This window comes from Balearica regulorum, chromosome Z (assembly GCF_011004875.1).
Source record: "Balearica regulorum gibbericeps isolate bBalReg1 chromosome Z, bBalReg1.pri, whole genome shotgun sequence".
NCBI classification, from domain to species: domain Eukaryota; kingdom Metazoa; phylum Chordata; class Aves; order Gruiformes; family Gruidae; genus Balearica; species Balearica regulorum.
The window spans coordinates 24038944-24061693 of NC_046220.1; the positions used below are offsets into that span (position 1 = coordinate 24038944).

General features: G+C 39.1%; 1 protein-coding gene across 6 annotated transcripts; it reads left to right on the forward strand.

Annotated features, from left to right (window-relative positions):
* The first annotated feature begins 282 nt into the window (after window positions 1-282).
* On the forward strand, window positions 283-22397 carry LOC104631767 (neuronal regeneration-related protein). 6 transcript variants are annotated; one of them, XM_075739801.1, is made up of 6 exons: window positions 283-351; window positions 1118-1165; window positions 2603-2665; window positions 12081-12257; window positions 16655-16732; window positions 20717-22397. In XM_075739801.1, exons 4-6 carry the CDS (start codon window positions 12222-12224, stop codon window positions 20840-20842), a joined length of 240 nt encoding a protein of 79 aa, XP_075595916.1. In that variant the 5' UTR covers window positions 283-351; window positions 1118-1165; window positions 2603-2665; window positions 12081-12221; the 3' UTR covers window positions 20843-22397. The 6 variants fall into 6 exon arrangements, with proteins under 6 accessions (XP_075595916.1, XP_075595919.1, XP_075595915.1 ...); XM_075739800.1 differs by lacking the exon at window positions 283-351 and adding an exon at window positions 877-1013; XM_075739804.1 differs by lacking the exon at window positions 12081-12257 and having other exon boundaries at window positions 333-351.
* Window positions 22398-22750: the final 353 nt, after the last annotated feature.

Here is a 22750-nt window from a genome sequence, read left to right on the forward strand (position 1 = left end):
GGCTGGCTGCAGGCCGGCCGCGCTCTCTCCCGGGTATCGCTGCTCTCCTCCGCGTCCGGAGGAGCGCGCTTTCCCTCCCGGCGCGGCGGCCCCCTGCCCTTCCAGCCGCTCACCGGCCCGGCGAGAGGCCAGCGCTGCCCCAGGGCGCACCTCGCCGCAAGAGCGAGCACCGTGCGCCCCCCGCCGTGGCCCCCGCCGGCCTGTGCCACAGCGCTGCGCCCCCTCCTCCCCGCCCACCATTTTCTTCCCTCCCAGACAGGCGCGGGCGAGGCGAAGCGGCGGGCGGCTGCCTCTGTCTCCCTCCCCTTCTCCTCAGATGCCCTTTGCTGCCGCTGCAGGGTTATTATTACAGTATGTGGTTGCTCCTTCCCCCCTCTTCCCCCCCCGCCACCACACCCCCTTCCCCCCGGCTCCGCGCCGCTGGCCGAGCGCCGCCGCTGTGCAGCGCCTTGGCCCCGCTCCGCGCCTGGCAGCCGCCCAGGCCCCGCGCCCCGCTTCTGCGAGGGGGGCGCCGGGACCCGCGCGCGCAGGGCGGCGCGGGGACACCAACGGCTGCGCGCCAACGGCTAACGGCTCTCCGCCCGACCGGCCGCTCCCCTCAGCGCCGCGGGCGGCGGCGGCCCCACGCCTCAGGGGACGTCGCCGCCGCTCCCCCGCCCCTGGAGCTGCCCGACGGAGCGCGGCCGGCGGCGGGGCGGTCGTTGCTCTGGCTCCCAGACAGCAGGGGAACGTGGGGCTGCGGATTATTGCAGACTAAGCAGTCTAGCGCTGCAGCAGCGGGCGGGGGGAGGCGGGCGGTAGCGGGCGGGCAGGCAGGGGGAGTATATATGTGTAAGGAGGGGACGGGAGGGGAGGGGGGAAAGCTGGCAGCCAGCCAGCTACCATCAGAATTAGCTCATTGTTCAATATAACCGTACTGGCAACGAGAAGCCAGCCTGAGAGAGAGGGAGAGAGACTCCCCCAGCTACCCCCACCCCTTTTTCTTTTTTCTCCAAGGCTGCACTTTGGAAGAGGTGCAGTCATTCTTCCCCACACCCCCTACCCGCTCTCCACTCCCCCAACTATAAATTCCCTTCTGTAGCATGCTGCCCTTTTTAAATCCACATTTGTGTTTCAGATCATGTAGAAAGGACAGAAAGTGAGCAGGGAGCGGGGGCTTTTGTCTGTAAGTATATGCAATTCCAATCCACAGAATTTTATTTTTTTTTTTAATTAATCCTCTCTCTCTCTTTCTTTGTTTCTTTTAATTTCCTTCTGTCCTTAGTTGGACTTTGCTGCAGCTCGCCTTTCCCCCTCTCGGTGCACATTTACAAACAGCCTTTCTTAAAGAAGATGAGAAAATGTGCAGTATATGTATTTCTTTGTCTTTATGTTTTAAGGCTCGATTTCTAGGCTGGGGATTTTTCTGCACACATGCAAGGGGAGATGAGAAGTGGTTTTCTAAAACTGTTTCCTTTTTTTCGCTTTTGCACTCCACAGACACCAAAATGCATTTTTGAACCTAATGCACTTAGCTTTTTTAGCATGCATGCAAGGCTCTAGGATTGTTTTTTCATCTCTTCTTCTTTGTGAAACGAATCTCCCTCTTCTCCGCCCTGACACTGGATTCCTCTTCAGGCTGCTGGGGTTTATTTTTAGAAAGCAGTCATTCTTGCAACAGCTTTCTGCATTTTTGCATGTGCAGCAGTTAAATTTTGGGTGGTTCTTTTGAGGGAAAACAAAACGAAACCCAAACGTATTTTCATGGACATTTAGTGATGCGCTTTCTTTCAAATGTTTATGCATACATTTATAGGTATATGAGTTTGCAGTTTTAAATCCTCTGTGTGTGTGTGTGTGTTTGTGTGTAAACATGACTCATACCTAATTAAATTTCATATATACTCACTATAGGTAAGAAATATATAATCAATAAAAGAGAACTTTACTTTTTTCACTATATGAAAAGTGATAAAGGAGGTATGCTGCAAATCCAGTCAATTAAGACAGTGGTAATTTAAGGTACCATTTAAATGAGGTAGGACCTTTTTATTCTCTCTTTTTTTTTTTTTTTTTTCCTCTCCCTATTTAAAGTAGGGGGGTGTGTGGAATAGAGAGAGAAAACTGGAGGTTATGTAATGCAGTGCCATTTCCAAAAATACCTACTCTCCAGGCCATTACATTGTGGATGCCTGACGCTTATACTTGTTTCTTGATTGCAAAAACCCACACTTTGTTGTGTGCCTGGGAGCAATAGACCACCTTTACAGTAAGCATAGGGTGACTTTTTTTGTCCTCTTGACTGATTTTTAGGTGTGTTAACCATTAAGTATAGTGCTCTTCAGAGATATACCAGGTGCTAAGAATAGCATAGGGTTCTGCAAATCCAGGTACCAGGGATTCCTTTGTCCTATATTTAAGCCTACAGTCCACTGAAGTACAGAGAAGCATGATATATAAGCATACATGTGGTGAGAATAATTTGCATGACTTTAAGCCTAACCACTGAAGCGTATACTCAGCTCACCTACTGTTAATGCTGGCAATAAAAATCCCTTAAATACTGCGACAGTTTGAATGACTTTTTTTTTTCATTTTTATTTTTTTTTTAAATTGTTTTCAGATTGTTCTCCTTGTGCTACTTGAGAGAAGCTGCAATCCCAAGACTAAACAGAATCTAAAAATGGTAAGAATTAGTTGCTTTAGCAAAGAATCAGTAAATTTTTTGTATAAATAGAAACCAGTTTTCCCCATCCCTAATACTGCCTAAATACAACCTTTATAAGACATACTTTTTGAGGCTGTGGGGATTTGCCATACAATGATTGATGTACTCTGAAAACCTCCATATGTTGGATCTTTGATTTTCTTGCATTTTTTGAATAAAAATCTGAAATCCCTCTTTGTGCAGTAAGGCTTATTTAATTGAAACAAGCAGTGTTTAGGTTACTATGAAAAATACACATCATAACACATGTAGAAATACATGCAGACAAAACAACATCCACTAATTTCAGTCCTGCCACCTTCTCCCCAAGAAGAAGAAATAGGTCATTGCACTTAGTAGGTGAAGCAGATTTAACGTTATTCTGTCAGGGAAATACATAAGATGCAAACTAAATTTTCTTATAATTTGGTGATTTTTTCAGAAGCTTAGCCTTTCTTTGTGATACAAATCTGTTCCAGAAAAAATGGCTAGGCCGCAGCCCAGCTGAACTTACAGGCGCTTAGTTGGAATGTTTTGAACAATATTCGACAGCAAGCCATTTCCTTCAGTGCTGGTCATGTTTATATTTTTACTGATGAAAGCCCATTTGTTATACTCTGAGATACTACTGCTGACAAATACCTAATTTTAAGGATGAAACTTTATACATCTAAATATTCTCTAAATATGATATTCTGTGAGAAGGACTGAGTGTCTCAGAATCAGCAGGACAAAGAAAAATTTTTTTTATAGAAAAAATAGATAAAGTAGGCAGAATTAGTTTAGAGGCCGGGTAGCATTCTTGATTGAAGATGAAGCCATCACAGAAGCGTGTCTGAATATATGTATTGACATAAATGTGATATCTTTTGGGTGCTACATGATATTATCATGGTCAAAAAATCTGTTAATTTGTATGGGACAATAGCTTGTCTGAAGTACTATTGCCTAGGGTGTACATTAGCACAGAATATTTTCCAAAGTGTCCTGTTCTCAAGGACGTATTAAGATTGGGTTAAATTAATTGCATCAACTATATTATCCTTGTCTGGTTCTTTGGGGGGGAGGGATGATCAAAGGATATTTAAAGTAAGGAAATATGTAATCTGTTATAAAGGCTTTTATTTCTTTTTGGATCCTTGTTTTATATCATCCCTATCTGCAAAAATAAACTTGCAAATTCTGGAGTTTTAGTCTATTCTGGAACCTACTTTCATCAAAGTGCTTTGCTCATCTGTGTATAAATGAATAGTTGGGGGTGGGGAATTAAAAGGGAAATGATTCACTTAAACTTTGAATAGAAATTATGTTAAAATACATTTTGTTCACATAACTGTGGAATATTGCATAAGCCAACTGTTTTCGTACCAACACCAAGGTGACAATCAGCCCACATTTTGAGATGGTATGCAGGCTGTTATGTGCAATATATGCCTATCTATGGAACAAAAGATTATTTTAAGTTTTGCTAGGCATAAAATAGCCACTGATTTTTACCAGCAGATGGTTCTATGAATCTAGCAAGGTTCCTGTAGTAGTCAATGAAATCAGTTTTGTAAAGTCAGTCTCCAGGCCAGAACATAAAATACAACTTAGAACTGCCCAAATGCAGAAAATAAAATGTAGTTGCCCACCTTTCTAGTTCTATTGTTTGTTTTGGAGTGTAACATAAATAAAAATCTGAACTGGCTGTTTTTGAAAAGTTTTTTATTTGTTACAAAAAGGCCTAATTCCACTTTTTTGTGACTGTTGATCAGAATTTCAATGTGAGAAAGAGTAGGTTTGTGCCCCAACTTGCAAGGTTGCTTAAGATGTGATACTTGGCAGAATCTCTTCCCCTACCACTGTTTTTTTCCCTTTCTTTCTTTTTTTGGTACAGTAACACTGAATGTAATTTGAAGTCAGACCACTGACATACGTTCCTTGCAGTAGTGGATGCACTTGTCTTCGGCATATTTCTTGTTATTTATTCCAAGTGTCTTCTTAGCCATTCTAATTTGCAGGAAAAATTCTCCTTTACATGTCAACTCTTTCTATGCTGACATACATGATTGTAAAAGTGCTTACTTTGTTTCTAATATAACAGCATATGCAAAGGCTCTATTCTGCTTTCACTGGACAGTGGAAATTTAGCTATTACATTTCACCAGTCTGAACTAAACCTTAAAAAATGGTGAAAAATGGCCTGCTTATTCCTTTGATAAACTGAAAGTTCATTAATTATTTAGTTAAGCTTACAGCAAAATTAAGAGCGACTAGAATAAACTTGTTGAGTGAGAACCAGTGAGTTCTTGGTTTAAGTAAGTTCACTGTCTAACCTTCTTAAATTCTTAATGTTCTTATTCCATAAAATGTTTCTTAAACTGCTTACAAGTAAAAGTAAACAACTTAGCACATTAGTTTTCAATGCTATTTCTCCTTTTCCTAGACTTAGAATTATGATTTCCTCATACCTGGTTAATTAATCTTTCTTGGACCTGTATAATAATACCATGATCAATAAAGAGAAATAGGCAGAAGAATGTACTTTCTAATCTCCTTATAATTTTAACTCATGGACATTTTGAGCCATCTTACACAAGAAGACCTGCCATTTAAGGATCTGTCCTCACCTGTGTATAATATATTTGCTTAAGTGACCCCCTAAAGGAAGAAAGAACCTTCTTTATTTATTTGCAATGTATAAAGTCCTGAAGTAATTTTAATTGCTATTTTTATTGGAAATGCCAGAATTTCTGTATACCACCTTCATGGAAAGTACTGTATGTCATAACATACAAATCTAGATTTTAGTTCTAATTGATTAAAAAAAGTTGTAAGTAAAAGAAAAAAAAAAGAATTGTTTTAAAAAATTATTTGGCCTATGTGATCCTGTCATTGAAATAAAGGATCTTGTCAGAAGCATGGAAGTGAGGAAGTCTTAAGTCCAGTTTTCTGTGACCTCAAAGACGACTTTTAGCAAAAACAGGAAAGGCTTTTTTTAATGGTAAATGTTTGTTTACAAAGAAATCAAACAGGCAAGAAAGTGGTCTGCTTGCTTGCTTGCTTGCTTCTAAAGCACTCAGGTGTGTCTTCTTACCTTGCTCGTGTTGCAGTTCTGAGAGTTTGCAGTAAAGGCACTAAGAAATTTAATAACACTAGTGAAAGGCTGTATCAGTAAACAGATACCTCCTTAGTAATTTAATTTTGACCTAATATATTCTAGAGCAGCTTATTAATTTACTTCTGACTTACCACGATTAGATGGCTTTCTTCTGAAGCACTAGTGGTGTGGCATCTCTAGGCCAGGTGGTGTACAGTATAGCTGTGCCATCTCAAAGCAAAAAAGGCCCTGGAGCAAGGGCATTTGGACTGAACACTTCCTGTATCCTTGCCTGAACTGGATCAGTTTTGAGGTTATTCTAATCATTTGCATTCTCTGCATTTTATAGTCTTACCTGGGGAAAAAAAAAGAGATAAATGGGATGATGGCCTTTTGGAGAGAAAAACAGCAGGGGAATTAGCTTTTCTTCATTAAGTCAGAAAGAAATGACAACCTGCATTTGGTTGAAGAGAAGAAAGTCGCCATCCCATTTCTTTTTTTTTGCAGTTCATAAGGAAATGTATAACATCATTTGTTAGGTGAAGAAATTTATGAGGCAAAGCTTGCATTTAAGATTCCATCCCTGTTTAGCCATTACACTCACTTTTTCCAGTGAGTTATATGCAGATATCTTTACACGTTCTGTAATGTTCTGTGTCTATAAAATGACTTCACCTTAGTTGGAGCAACTGTTCATAACTTTAGGATTATCTCTGAAGAATGCAGCCTGGGATTAGTCTGGCTGGGGTGCAGGCATTATTTTGTACATTTTATATGCTCTGAGGAATAAGAAGAAGGTACCAGGATGAGATATTATGTCTAGCCCAATACTAGATTCACACTGGACAAGTGTAGTTCCTGGTCTGGCATCAGAAAACTCATACTTCTTTGTTGATTGTTACCGGGTCTGGAACTGGAACCAGAATCTCTTGTAGTTCAGAATGCATAGGAGCTGTAGGACTATATCAGATCCTCTTCTGTTTATGTGTAGCCATGGGCAGAATTTGGTCAACAGAAGTAATGGAGAGGAATGAAAGCTAAGCACTTTTGGCCATCTGAATGTGTATATTATGCTTTTTTTATTGTGCTTATGTATTGTTCATGAAGAATACACTGGATGCAGTTTGCTCAACACTGCTTGATTACTGAAAACCTAGGGAGAATTAAAGCCTTTCCAGCTTACAAAATAAATAAGCAGAAATACAAGCTCACTTTTTGCAATACTTTTGCCAAGTCAGCTGTTCAACTGTGCAGAAAAAAGCACCTTTATTTGATTATGGCTGGAAAAATTTGAAGTGGGGTTTAAAGAAAAGTAATTTTTGTCCAAAGCTATAGATACTGTGGACATTTCTGTGGTATAGTTCATATGCACATTAAAAAGACAAAAGCTCCATACATGTGTTTCTGCCCAGTCACAAACATACATGCTCTGGGTGCTAAAATTTTGTAACCATGCACCAGCATACTTTATCTGAATAGAACTGTGTTGGCACATGGAGTTGGAGGTTTATGTAATAATGTTGTCCAGGACAAATCTTTACTGAACTTTTTTCACAAAGGCTGAAATCTTGGGAAATCAGAAATAAGAATTAGTATACACCTTGTAATACTGCAGTCATGACATTGACTTTTCAGTCTTGGGATCTAAAGCTTTCACAAACAATCTTTTCTCTCTTTTTGCGTCAGAATACTGCTGCCCCTCACCTGAGCTCTGATCTTTGTGTGTCTGGCTAAAGAGAGGGGAGAGGGACTACACTTAATAGCCCTAGAACAACTTCATAAAAATAATTCAATTAGTATCATTGACTGGGACAGGGTATTTTAATAAAAACATTTCTAAATATTTGTATTTTGTTTTTATTTCAAATATTTATTCATCTCATTAAACCATATTGATTGAGGGTGCAGTCTGGAAAGGTGCAAAAATGTTCTTTTCAAATGTTTAATGTAGAATGATACTATGAATCATTGTTTGAGTGTTACATGAAATTCAATTTAGACTGCTGGTCTGGCAAAGTCACGGTAGCACTACTGAATGACTCCCTATGTAGATGTTTCTGGGAGGGTTCCTGGTGTTTGCTTCTGTAAATACTGCATGTAGAAAAACCCAACCTTGGAACAGGTTGCATTTTCTCATCTGGCAGGAAGAAATGTTTCTGGATTAATTTTGTTAACACTAACCTTATTGTCTGTCTACTAGCGTAGCATACCGGTGTAGGAGTAAGTTGAAAAAAGTTAAATGTGTGTGTCCTCACCAAAGGTGGGATAAGCCTTGGCTTAATATGTGCATGATCAGAAAGAACTCTTGAATTCTTACAGTACCGATGTTTAGAGGGCATGCATTGGCATCATAGAGCTACTCAAAAAGACTAAAGAGGAACAGAACTTCCTTCTTTGTTTCAACATGACTATATCTGTGATAAATCTCCATCATGAAAGAGTATGAGTTTAGATAACTCTATTCCTGATAGCAGAAGAAAATCCTGTGGAAATATTGGTAAATGTCCTTACCCTTTATTTCTCACCTCAGTAATATAAGGCAACATGAGCAAACCCCAGAAACAATACTTGGCAGGAGAAGTTCTTTTCCTGTGTGTCTCCTCATTAGATGAGTGCCAGAACCCACGGATATTTTACTACTTTCAACCCATAAGACATACACGATACAGTTTGTGGTTTTGTATTTGGAATAGCAGTTAAGCTACATTAAATGTAAATGACACTGGATGCTGGTAATATGGTGACTGCAGGTAAATGTACTATAATGCTTTGAAGCACCTGTTACAATATCATCAGCAATGGTCATTACATCTCTTAGCGAGGTAAGTACTGGCTGTGCAATGTGGTTCTGTCTCCCAAGAGTACCACTGGGGCTTTTAATGCTTGCCCGAAATAGGCTGGTTGGGCAACAGGTTGGTGTCTCATGAGGGGAAACGCTTTCGTGGCTGGGCTGTGCAGGAAAGCAGTTGGCAGAGGCAGTGAGCTTGCTGCCTCCTGGAGAACAACAGCGCTTGGTGGAATTCTGGTCATCTTTCTGGTATGTGTGAAAAATTTAAACAAAATTAAACCAACAAACAAAACAGTCCAGAACAGTGTATTAAGTTACAGTATTCAGGCCATTAATTTAGAAAATGTATAAGCAATTAAAAAATGAAACCTACTTGGTGTGTACATTTTGTATACCCCGAAATTGGAAGGAGGGAAATGGGAGAGCACACAGGGGAAGCATTATTCTGGGCTGTCTCTGTTATTCTTCAGGATTCCCCTGCTGGCCACTGCTCTTGCTGGTCTTTCACTTAAGATCAAAACTCCTCCACTATTGCTCCAGTAATTTGTCAGCCTTGGGTATGAAACTGCTGCCAATCTTAACTGCAGCCCTTGGTCCTGAATTTTGCTGCCATGCTGTGTGTTCACCTCTGTTACAAGAGACTTGTTTCTGCCTCTTGTTCTGCAGTTGCCATTAGGGTAGATACTAATTAAACTTTTCATTACCCTGTTACTCTTGAAGAGCAAATTACAAACTCATATGTAATGGACTGAAAGCTCAAATACTATTTTAATTCTCAGGCTTGTTACCATTGGTTTTCTGTGTGTGAATGTTAAGCAAAATAACAAAATCTACCATTGCAGTGCAGAGGCAAACAAGTGGAAAAGGTGCTGGGTTGCACTGGGGTTTGAGTTGGGCGTTCTGGAGGGCTCATTTGGTTGTTTTGATTTCTGTAATGTTTTACATTTTGAGAGTCTACGCACAGAGATTTACTGGTGGAATAAAGTAGTTTGCAGCCATTTTATTGGTTAATGGCACTTTGCATATAATACACGTTTGTTTCATATTGTTCTGAAATGATTACATTTCCTTTCAAGGAGTGTGATACTCTGGTAATGAGTATCTTTGTTCAATTCATGAATTCAGTCACAAGTTGGATAAGCATTTATGACAGTGTTCCCAATGTACCTCTTGATTTCTTTTTCTCTTACTCTTCATGTGCATGGTAAATATTAGCAATGCTTTGCAATGGTTTTTGTGTATTAATAAGAAAAGCAGCATGAGAGTACTTGTAGCACAAAAGCTAGATTCACCCTGACCTGTACAGAAAAGTGCAAAAGTATCTCTCTGCCTAAAAATTGCATTACACTCAGGTGGTGTGGGGAGTATGCCTCTCCAGGGACAAAGAAAGTGTTTTCTCTAACTAACCTCATTCAATCATGTATGCCAGAAGACAGCTAGAGTTTCTGTTGAGGGTTCTTAGCAGCTGAAGAATTTGGCAGGATTGTGCTGACTATATACTCCAGCTAGGTTAGCTTGTGTTTTCCCCCTCCTGGCCACCATACTCGCACTGTTTTGGAGGCCAATAGTCACCTAGAGACCTCTTGAAAAAAATATGCCTGCTCTGAATACTTGATATCTACTTATATACTTTCCTGCAGCAAGGGGATCTGCAGAGGTAGAGCCTATTAGTCTTAAAAGCATGTTTTAGTAAATTTTGCACAGTCACTCAGATCATTTGCTTATATTTGTCATGGGATGCTGTAAGTACGTATATAAAAGATGCAACCTATGTAGTATGGATGAGGACAGGAGTGAATTCTTAGAGGAATATAGATGAGTCAAGGTAGGAGACTGCATAGAAGCAGCCACGTTAGTGTAACCTGTAGAGTAGAAGCTTTAAGAATGATGAAAGAAACAATGGATGAAGATGGGGTTTTATGAGAAGTTTTGTAGTTAAAATCTAGAAAAACTACTTCCAAGGTCACTTCCTTATGTTGTGCATGGAAGGACCAGATGACATCCTATTCTGTGAAACTGACAAATTTAAGAAGTGATGAACAAGGACTGTTAAAAATCCCTAATGAATAAACTTGCTAATTCATGTGCAGCATGGAGAGGGGGATGCAAGGAAAAGCGTACTTGTCTCATTTAGGCTTTTTCATCCGTGTGTGGTTGTAAGCTTGAGTCATCAGATGGGGAGGAATAACAAGCAGCAGTAATAGCTTCCCCATGAAAAGGCAGAGCCAGCAAAGGATGCTGATGCACAGAAGCCAAAGGCAAGTTCAGGTGTGGAGTTGTCCTACCATGTTCTGCTGATATATATACTTGGTGTATATTAAATATTACTGTAATGGCAAGTAAAAGTCTCACCAAAAGGTGGGCCACTTGGAGCAATACCAGCCAGGAGGTGAATGATTGTGTAATTCTTCATCAGTTCTGTCAATTCATTTCTCTACTGTTGTGTGGAATTAACCAAGTGATATGACTGTAAATGATTTTTTCCCCCACTGATTTTTGAATGTTCATGTCACTGATGTGGAAAGCAGGACTGATTGAAAAACCTGCTGCCCTGACAGTATACTGAAAATGTGAAGGCAGGTTATTGGGGATAACTGTCATTGTACCTCAACCAGAGGCTCAGACTTGTGATGCAGAGCCATGCAAAAGAAGCGATCAAGTTCACAAAATTGGCTGGCCTCACAGCTGCTGAACCACATGTTCACAGTATTTTTAAAATATTAAGCTAAGGTAATTAAGTTACATTTTAACTTGGGCAAGTTGTAGTATCTGATGTTTCAGTAGGAAAAGCTTCCTCACTGAGCTGTTTCAGAGTCAGCCTATCGCAACTGCAGCCTCCCATTTGATTGTGAGTACAGCTTCTTAAATATAACAAAGGTTCATCAAAACTTCATTGACTCTTTGAAATAAGGAGTAATGATGAGCACTCTTGATGTTGCCCTCTCATTCCCTTCTCCAGAAGATTCAGAAAACAAAGCTGATAGCAAACTGCCACCCAACTAAACTTTTGAGAAGCAGCAACCATTCAGCTGACAGTTGCTGTATGTATTAAATCCTGCACGCTAGGTTTGGAACATAGTGGACATTAATATCATATGCTTTCATGACGTTCCCCTCACAGTGTTAAAAATAAACTGCTGCAGATGGGAGCATTAGTTTACCACTTGCACTGAAGTAAATGCGTTGATCCTAGCACAAACTTTCCTTCCTGTTTTGTTTAAAATGAATTAGGTTTTTTTTAACAGAATTGTTTATTTGGTGTTCAAGCAGTGGTGCAGTAAGATTTTCAGTGAAGGGGCTGTTTATGCATCTGGATTGTGATGGTGGGCTGTTGGCTATAAAGAGAACTTTTTATCGCAGTGGGAGGCACTTGGGGGATTGAGAAGCACAGGGTGGAATGTGGTGGGGAAAGTCATTACAGCTCAAACCGGCTGGTAACTGAGAAACTTAAGAAACTGCAAAGTTACAACTGTTTCAACTTAGCAGGCAACTACGTTATAATTTTATTTTTTTTTCCCCAAAAGAAAATGCATTAGAAATCAATTTGGAAAGAAAATCTGCTAAACGCTTCAGGTGATGCAGACACCAGCCAGAAAGGAAATAATCTACACCTTTTCCTCTAGGATCCTTAATGCCATTGATTTGTGTCATTGCAACACAGAGCAATGGCGATGAAAAATCCCCAGACTAAAGAAATACAGGTACAGACACGAGGAGCAGTGTTCCTTTCCAGCTACATGCCCCATCCCCAGGAGAGCATGGTAGGAGGATGGCCACTCTACATTCTGGATTAGGACAGGCACATGTGGCCCTCAGCCCTCACAACTGCACAAGTACGGTTTTAGCGCTGCAGAGAGGAAGAGCATACCCCTTTCTTTCGTTCTCTTCAACACATACCTCTCCCATTTTACTCCCCTGTTCTTCAGCATGTGGCCATCTGTGTCCGCTATTAGACTGCTAATCCATATAGTAAAATTTTACATTTCCCGTCCCCCGCCCTGCCCCAGGTAGGCTGATGCAGAGCCTAGAGATGATGCAGAGACTAGATACGGTCACCTTTTATCTGGAATTAGGAATTTCTAGGGTACTTGTCATCACGTCCTTTTTGTTTTCTTCCCCCTCCCCCAGAACTGGTTTCTATGATAAAGAAGTTCTCTGAAACTTCTCAAAAGGTGGTTGCTGGTGTACTCAGAGCAGTTGGTCTTCTTCATTAAGATTGTAGTTTGGAAATCCAGTTGAATTCAACTGTAACTTTTGCATGAGACTTGATGAACAGGAATTCAGTTGTGGTCTACAAGAAAAGAAAAAAAATAGAAAAAGTAGCTATGGTGGCTTTCTTGTTTGTTTCTTAACTATAAAAGCCTTGAGAATGCTTGACAGGAGTGCACTCATTTTACTAAGTTTAGCATGTCTTAAATCTGGGTTTTTTTTCCTTTTGATGGATGTACCTGAATATTTGAAAGATGCTCTTAGTGTGTAGGAAGGAAGAGTGGGTAGCAATAAATTAATTTTAGCATTTTGATGTGCTGTGTGGACAGTAGATTTAGTCCAGCTTTGCTAAAATTATTTTATGTATCTGTTTTAAATCTGGGTAAAACTTTGTGCTCCTCTACTATCACTCTTAAAGAGGACATGGCTTAAAATGGAAGAATAGGTGCTGGAGTTTTGGCATGCTGGTTAAACAGAGCCTTTGCAATGGCAAAAAGAAGTTTCCTGGTTTGTTGAGCAGAGGAGAAAAGAAAAGTCTGCTCTAGAAATCCTTCTATTTTTGAAAAAAAGACCCACAAAAAAAGCAGTAAATAGTTCTGGAGTTTGGAGGCTATAAAAGCTAGTAAATAGACTGAGCACCTTTGCTTTTTCTGATTTTTAATCTTAATTTTTTATTATTTGTATATTTTCAAGAGAATAGAGGCTAAAGAATTGAAAACATATTCCTCATAGCTCATAACTCCCTATCTGAAGTTGGCCTCGATGTTCGAGGCAGAATTGCTTGGTCTTGCAGAACACTGTCTCAGTCAGCACTTCCCAGATCAGTGGGTTTCTTTCCCCCCTGACTTCTCAAAGCGGAAGTGAATGGTTTTGCATATCACATGTTCTGCCAGGAAGGCAGGCTTCCAAGGGTAATAATGCTGTTAGTCAGATGTTTAGGGGTGATCCACTCTGATAATTTATGGATGAAGTATACTAGTTTAATTTTTTTCGTCGTGATTATCAATTACTGAGGCTATCAATTTGAGTCAGTGTATGGCTCTTCTGCATTTTGTAGACTTGCAGTGACTTTAGTTTTCAGTCCATCCTAAAGTTCAGTAATTCTGTTCTGAATCCTGATACTTTGGTTATTTAAGCTAAGCCTGTACTTGCATAATGGTCACTCAGGAAGTACTAAGAAATGAAAATATGGTGTGTATCAATGGAAGCATTTATTTAGAAGTGTTTGCTTCATGCTAACAGCTGGAATGCTGTAAGCCTTACATCCTACTCTGTAATGGAGCATTGCTTTGCACTTTTTCTCTTTATATAGCTCATCTTGCAACATTAATATCAGTTGGTTTGAGCTGATGTAATTGACTACAAGTTCTTGCTGTGTTTTTTAACACTGTAGTTAACAGTATATTTGAACATCTAATTAGTTTCTGCATTTTATAAAGCACATAGCATGGCAAGATATCTTTTTTTCCTTTTCTTTTTTCTTTTTTTTTCCTTTTTTTTCTTTTTTTTTTTTTTTTTTTTTTCCTGGTGGATTGTAGTAAGGCCCACCTAGACTTTTCTACACCGGTATCTTTTTTTCCATTTCAGAATCTTCCTTCACTTAGCCAGGATCCAAACCATGATTCCCCAGCCTTTCAGCATTGCTTACAAGGCAGATACTTAAAGTCTTTGGGCTGCCCATTCTGGTCTTTGGTACAGTTATAGTAGAACAGTTACTGCATGTGGAATAGGTCCATGTGATTATTATCTACCATTATTGGCCACAGTAGTTGTTTTTGAAGAGATATTAAGAAAATAGGACATTACTGAATTTTTTCTCCACTGGAAATTACTGTGAAAGAGCTGGGGGGTTGTGTAGGTGTTTTTGTGGTGGTGTGTTTTGGTGGGGTTTTTTTGTTTGTTTGCTAGGTTGGTTTTTAACTCTGGAGCATAGTTGTGAATATATCTTACAATTTACACCTTTTTCCTCCTGCCCCATTCCCAAAATCCACCCTCAAACTGCAGTCCATCTAAACTGCAGGTGTTTATTTTATTTCTATTAAAATATTAATAGGGATGTCAAGGCCTATAGGCTAACCTGAATACATCTCAGACTCCATGGAAAATATAGAAGCTCACATTCATCATGATGAGTAATACTGTATTCTGATGCTTATCCTTTTATAGGAAAATACACATTTTTGTATAATTTGCAGGTTTGAGCACACATGTCCTCTGGTAGAGCTGAACTGCTATCGCTGTTTCCAACTGTGAGTTTTCATACAAAGAATGTGACTAGACAATAAAATCAAGGCATAGTTGCAGAATGGGTAATCGGTGATTGTAAATACCAGCAGGAAAGCTCAGGGGTTACTTGGTAGCTTTTGTTGAAGTGTCTCAAATATTCAATGTGAACATTACCTGGTGAATTCATAGAGTGCCCTGTGCTATTAGTTATTCTATGTCAGCCATAGCCAGAGAGCTTAACTGGCTTGTCTGAGATCATAAGGTAATCTAAAATATGAAATAAAATCTGATGCTTTAATCAGTAGAAAGCATGGTGGTTTGTACTGTGGAAAGTCATAGAAGAGTATTATCAGCACAGGCACTGCTTTAGGCTCTGTATTTTAAATTTCCTTCTGTTTCCTACTTTGTAGTAGAGTTCAGGATTTTCTTGTGGAAAGATGATTCAAGTAATTTTCTGATAAATTCTCCAAGCTACATCTAGTCCAGTTTTGACAACAAATAGTCAACACGCAATTCCAAGAAATGAAAACATTCCTCAGGTTTCAATATAAATACAATAGTACGCAGATGAGTAAAGCTGGTCCACCAAGGATTTCAGTGACAAGGCAAGTTTTGGTTCCCAAAGTGCAAACAAGTTTGAATGGTGTAATTTATAATGTTCAGCTCAAAACATTGACAGTTTGACATTTAGGCATTGTGCAGAAAGAGTGCAATTCACAAAACCCCGAAGGCCTAGGAGGCAGACCCAGCAGGAAAATAAAGTTAAGATCTTCAGCATCATATGCAATTTGTATGTGACCACTTCTGTGTTTAATGAGAGTGAGATGAAGAAATGCTCTGATCTTCATCCTGAAGCTGAGGAACTGAATGAAGCACAGGATGTTTCCAGCTCAGATTCACCTTAACTGAGGTGTATTAGCCTGGTAATTATTCCCTCTGGCTTCCTGCTGTAGTCAGTGGCTCGCTTTGGCTTGTACACAGGAATTTTGTTCTGTGGATTGTACATATGGAAAATTTCCATAGGAACTTTATCCTATAGTAGTCATAGGCCAGCACCTTAACCATTAAATCCTGCTGCCAGATATTTTATTGTAAGTCTTTTATAATGTGTTGGAATTCCTTTAATGTCTAAAATATAGGGCACTAACACAGAATTATAGCTGTGTCAATGATCTTAGAAAGTAGTAAGTTCTAGTTCACAGTTCAGTGTAAAAGGATAATCAAAGTTGTGTTGCCCTTGTCTCCTGCAGTCATCAGCAAAGGTAATAATCTTCATTAAATGGTCTTTTGCCAGTGACTTCTGGCAGAAGAGAATGGGCATGTGGTCTCACAATATCCTCAGTAAGTTTATTAGTACGGACATCCTGTTATACAGAATTTCTTAAAGAGATTTTAAAAAAATCCATCCTATGCTCTTTTTAAAAAGCCTGTTGAATGCAGATTGCCATAAACAATATAGTTGAAATACTCTAGGGACAACTCTTGTTGTCATGGGTACTCAAAAATATGTACTGAGCATAAAACGCAGCTGTCTCTGGGCCAAGCTCAACTGACATTAGGCTCTTGGTTTTAGTAATGTGGTCTGTCACATGAACAGCATTTGATTGCATTTAATGAATCTCTCTTTGTTAGTAAGAAATTTTACATATTTATGTCACTACAGGTTTATCAACCAAGGTTAACGATTTGGGTAAGCCAGAAAATCTTTCCAACCAGCCCTGAGGATGGGGGATTTCCAAAGGTAAAGTTATTTATGTAATTTCTTTCTTCTAATAAACAGTTCACTAACATGAAAGTTTCCTAAAAAAAAAACCCTCAAACGCAACAACATTAAAAGTTCAATGGATTTTATTTTATGACTGCTTCAAGAGAGTAGCCAGCTCTCATGATTTCATCATGGTCTCATGGTATTCTGTTTTTCTTAATGCCTTGGCTCCTTGAGCCGGGCAGTTAAGTGAGGACTTCAGCTTTCATTTTAAAATGATGTTTTTAGCCTTCAGGCTTGCAGAAAACATGGGTTCTTGCTGGCTACATACCAGAAAGAAAACATGTAATTTTCAAGAGTTCATATTTCTTAAGCCTGTCTCATGATTTTACAAGCTTGACATATGAGTTTTGAATGCTTGATTTTGGCAATTCTCTCTTAGAAATACAGATGAAAAAGTCAATGATAATGCAAGAGGAGGAAGGAAGTGTTGTTGGTTTTATTTTGTTTTCTGTTTGTGCTTTACCTGGCTTGAGCAACAAGTATACAAAGCATGGCAGCTTTCATTTGAGTTTGACAGGAAGTACCCCAACATCAATGCATAATATGTGGCTTGTCAGAGAAGATTCATAAGATTTTGTTCTGGTACCATTGGTGGTTTCATAAATGTGAAACTGGATATGAAATTTGAGTAGGAAAATAAAACAGTTACTCAGAACCACAGAATGTACATGTCTTATTTTCATATTCCATTTCATTACTGTCTAAAAATTTGGCAAAAAATGGCAGGTAAGTAAAGGAGAGAGTACATGGAAAATTGTTTTGAATAAGTTTCAATTATTATCTAGACTTCAGGTCCCCGTTAACAAAACTCTGCTATTCCATCTGGATAACATATTTTTCTACACTTTTTCTTTGTAAAGGAACTTCTAAAATTTATAGCTAGACTATTTGCAGTCCACTATTTGCCAATTCATGTTCCAGCATGCCAGTCTTTAAATTAACATATATGGCACTACCGCCATTCGTAACATTCGAATTATTTCAAAAGTTCAGCTGAGTAGGCTGATGGTCATGCCAGATTACGATGCATGTGCTATATATGGTTATGCTTACAATAAATTATTTGCTTATTTTATGAATCAGCTGTGTGTTAACTAGATGTTTTTTATCCAAAATTTTAAGTTATCAGCCTTTAGCAAGTTGTCATTCATCATTAAACAAAGTTGCTCCTGAAACAGAGGAATGAAGCTGTGAACTATATGCAGCATACTTAATAACAATGCTGCATTATATTGGATTTATGAATAGCCATGTTTTTTATGCTGTACACAGCTTAAAAAAAGTTTATCAAAAGGGATAATTGTTTCTCAACAAATACAAAAATATACTTTTTTTCCTGTAAAGTGATTGGATTCCTGCTTTTTAAATATGATGCATTTCTTTTAGCCTTTATGTAACTCTTCAAAAGATATTTGGCATATGCTTACAAGGATGAGTTTTTAGAACTGGCTCCAAATTTTATTTCACAATTGATCTTCAAAAGCAACTTGAATATTAGCTGCACGCAATCCAGCTTCCAGAAGAGTATCAGGCTTAATAGAAACTGGGTGTCTTTGGAATCTAATTTTTTTCATCCATCTTATAAAATTAACAAGGGTAAATTGGCGAAGAAGACTGCAGATAGTGCTCAGTCCTTCATTCTATGTAGTTCTATGTACTCAATGCTAAACAGTTTGAAGTACTGAAAGAATAAAGTAAAATAAATACATTTTTTGAAACTCTTATTTCATGTAAAAGTGCTTTTTTGTTTTCATACAACCAACAAATTCATACAACAAACAAAGGATACACTTCTTAAAGACAATTTAGTTCTAGACCTAGAAGGGTCATATGGGACTTTTTATCTGATGATTGTATGGCAGAATTTCAGGACTGAGATTGTTTTCACAGCTGAAAAGGAACTGCCCAACACAATGCTTTTGGAAATTTGCCCAGACCTTTGGTCTGTGTGGTGTGCCTGTTTGCATATGTAAGTTTTGAGTTTTCTTCTCATATCCTGTAATGATACACAAGTAGCAAATTTAGTCAACAAGTAACCCAAAAATATTATCACGAGGATGGAATTTTCTGGACTCGTGTGAGGAAATGTGTTTGTGCAACCACTAAAATTTAAATGTTATTTTTTCATTCTGAAATTGCCTCTTGCAAAATCCCCAGCTTAGCTCTAGCAAAGGCAAGGTATGTTTCTACTACTTTTTCCCCTGGTTTGCAGAGCCCTTCTGCATATGTGCTGGTCAAAGTCTGCTCGGTTTCTCTATTTCTGATGTCCCAAAGTAAGAAGGCACCATTTGCCCTTAGGAAAGGATTTTAATGTCTGTTCAGCTTGAAAACTGCTTCTGGCTGTGTGCAGTGTGGAACCCGGGGGGAGTTCATCTACCCAAAAGCAGAATTTATCCTGTGATAAAGATAGTGGGAAAGCCATGGGGTGGCTTTAGTCCCAGCACAGGTAAATGTAGCAAATACAGACATTGCAGTGAAAATTATGCCTCTGAAGAGCCAGGAAAGGAAAATTGCTGTAAATTGCACTTTCTTGGTAGTTGTGAGGCTGCTATGTGTTTAGTTCCTAATTGAGATATTCACAACTCTCACATCAGAAAAATTGAACTTAGAGAAGATAATTTCAATTTCTTAAACAAACTAAAAGCAATCTGCTTATATGACAAACATATCCTAAGAAATAAAAGCAACAAAACACCTTTACAATTCTGATCTCTTAACCAAAAAAACCCCACAGATTTTTTCCATAACTGACAATATTACTAGCTAAAATTCTTTTTGTTTAAGATCCCATAGTGACGTAGCATCAGCAAAGTACTTTAACCACATGCTTAGCCTTTAGGCTTCCTACTGAGGCTTAAACTGAAACATATATTTAAAATGCTTTGTTGAGTAAGTACAGACTTCAGCCAGTGAATGATTAAGTGTGGTTAACAAAAACCTCTCTGAGGCAGCTGGCTGACACGGCACACCATCTCTGTACTTGTCCAGAGACAAGTAATGAATTATACCCTACAGTGCATTTAGAGTGCTCTTTTCAGTGAAGTACTGTAGGAAATAGCATGCACTAGCTGCTTAAGCTGTAAGGTGTTTATAAGATGAGAGGTCTAAGCTGTAAAAGGTTCTCTTAACAATCAGATGATCTTTCATAACTAAGATGCTCTTTTATGTTGGAGGCCAAGTGGAAGCATAAAATGGAGTTTGGGGTTTAAAAAAAAGCAAACAAACAATTAATTTATTGGTAGATAATACCATTAACATTAATTTCTTGGTTACCCAAGTTGGTACTCCGTTATATTTTCAAAGGGGCTCAGTGCCATCTGTCAATTTGTGGCCATGAGTTTTGCATTCATGATGCTGAGATGCTATGTCTCACTGTGCTTTGTGTGTGCAAAATAGGTAATTGCTTGTTTTCAGCCATATTTGTGTGCCAGAACTACTGTGCACACAACACCTGCAGGTGCAGCTTTAGGCCTGAGCTGTCCCAGCTATTATGAAGGGTACAGAAATCGCTTGGTTTGGCCAGAGTGAGAAAAATAACTTTGAGGAGATGTGTAAAGATGTACATGTAGCGGTGAGCTGCAGAAAGGGTTGTCACTCCATACCTTCTCCCCCTGTAACTTTGCTGGGATGGTTGGGGTCTCCCCAGCTGCAACAAACACCGGAATTCCCCAGTGCAGCAGTGGAGGATGGTCGTTGGCTCAACTCTTTTTGCATTTTGGCTGCTGGGGCACACTCGTTCATCCCCTAGTGAAGAGTTTTCCTCAGACGCTGCAAGGCTTGCCTGGTGTTTAAGTGATCCTTTGCTCTCTGTGGCATGAGTATTTACAGTTGATGAAGCTATGTTTAGTAGAAGTTTACTTCTTAGCTAAAGGTAGGGAACTATGAACAGGAGATGGGAGAACCCCCCTGAACAGACTTCACCAAAGCACAGCTAATAGTCATTTTTCCTCCCTGCAGGGAATTCTTCCCATCTCGAAGGAAGTAAATCGCAAGAAGAAATGTGAGGAGGAGGGGGCATGCCCCCTTCCAGTGAATGGCTATGGACACCATTTCACCAAAATTGACTACCTCTACTCTTTTTAATCATGATTTATCCATTTGTATTACATATGGTGTATGGGTTTGATGAGGTCATGGTGTCATATATTGGGAATTGTTTCTGTGTAAATCATCAAGTATAAGAAGAAACTATGGGACTCTGAGCCTTGCTTTAGAGAATAACAGTGGACAAACGTGTACCATAAAAAATAGTTTTTAACATTCTGACTCAAGCGAAAGCTCTCAGAATTTCACACTGTGAATCCATGTTTACAAACATTACAGGTGGGCCCTCAGGCCTGATTCTATCACAGCAATGTCTTCCACTACTCAAACTCCACTGCTCACACGCAACTGGTAAATTGCTCTCTCCATTTCCACCATTCAAAACTGCTTCTTGCAGAGGCTGAGAGTCCCCCTTTTTTTTCATTTAGATGTAACAAGCCTAGTAGTTTATTTTCATCGATTGTCTGTATATCTCTATATTTTATCCATGTACTCTTTTGATGTATAGAAGTAGTATGAAACTCATGGTTTCCTTGTGGTAAGTGATCGTGATGCTGCCACGGGATTTGAGACACTGATGAATGGTGCTATTTTGGACTTTAAATATGCTCCTTGGCAAGGTAGCTCTGATGGAGTTATTTTTTATTTCCATGTTCTGAGAAGGTGTTGGTACTTTGTTTTTCTGAATGTTGTTCTTTAGACTGGACTGACTTGTTTACTTGTGTCTTCAGTGTGGCTTTCTTATTCAGTGCCGTAGGTGAGTAACTATTTATAGTGTACAAGTGAGGAACTGATTCCCTATCAATCAGGGTCCACTCACAAACATGCAGTTATAGTGGGAGCAATCACAAAACTGTAATTTACTTAAAATCTCCTTTCTGACTCCTGTCCACCTAACAAAGAAAGATGAGCAATAATTTCCCACCAACCTCTCAAAATCTCTTTTGATTTTTGTCTTTTATTTTTAAAGAAAGGATGAGTTTTAATGTCCTCTTTGAATCCATAAAATAGGGGATACAGTAAGAAAAACACAGCAAATTTCTGGGAGGAGAAGTCGTAAAGGGGAAAGAGTACATTTCCACGGTACCGTCAACATGTGGACTTTACATTTTTGTTCTTGCTCCCAGACTACTATCAATACAAAACAACAGTAAACACAAAACTAAACAGTATCATCTACTCATGGAGTGTTGTTGTGTTAGACACAGTCTGAAAGCCCACCTTAATTTTTTATATAACTCTGTCTTTTAGCTCTTCCTTTTACAGGGCAGGCCTTGTTCTGAACTGTTTTAGCTTCTGACTGTTAAATACCAATGCATGCACTGCACTTCCTAGATTTCTTTCCTTTCCCCACCTTCTGTATCCCTTTTCTTGTATGTATTATTTTCCAATAGATTAGATATGTCTACTGTGCTGTATATAGAGCAAGAAGTAATATTCAGCAGTTGTGGCATTTATGTATAGTTGCAGTTGTGTACTGCTGAAAATGCAAGCTTTTGTAACAATGTGATCTTTAATAATGCACTACAAGTACCCAATGTATTTTAGCTATTTTAGTAGGATTTGTTCAATAAATATGCAAGCTATAAGGGTAGCCATGATGTCTCTGTTTCCTTATTACAATAAGGGGTGGGCTTCTTTTCTGTTTGTTTGCACGTGTTCTTTATGTGACTTCTGAGGGTTTGGGGTTTTTTTTCAGGAATAGCTGCTGAAGTAAAAGGTGATTCCTTTTGTTGTCTGCTAAACAATAGCTATTAGGGTAACCTAAATACCAGACCTGTACCTGGGAAATAATAGCTGCCAGACAATGGCAGTCATGTACTTTGCTTTCAAGACTGCCTGAGTGGCTGGGACAGATGTGACACTTGATGCCATTTTTAGTAATCCCAGGAGAAGACTGTGGGGCTGTGCATGGCGAGCACAGTATATTTCATTTTCCACCTCTGA

Coding starts and splice junctions, on each gene's coding strand:
- LOC104631767 (XM_075739801.1), top strand. CDS start 12,222: ATGGCGATGAAAAATCCCCAGACTAAAGAAATACAG. Junction 12,258..16,654: donor CCCAGACTAAAGAAATACAG/GTACAGACACGA, acceptor ATGTCACTACAG/GTTTATCAACCAAGGTTAAC. Junction 16,733..20,716: donor AGGATGGGGGATTTCCAAAG/GTAAAGTTATTT, acceptor TCCTCCCTGCAG/GGAATTCTTCCCATCTCGAA.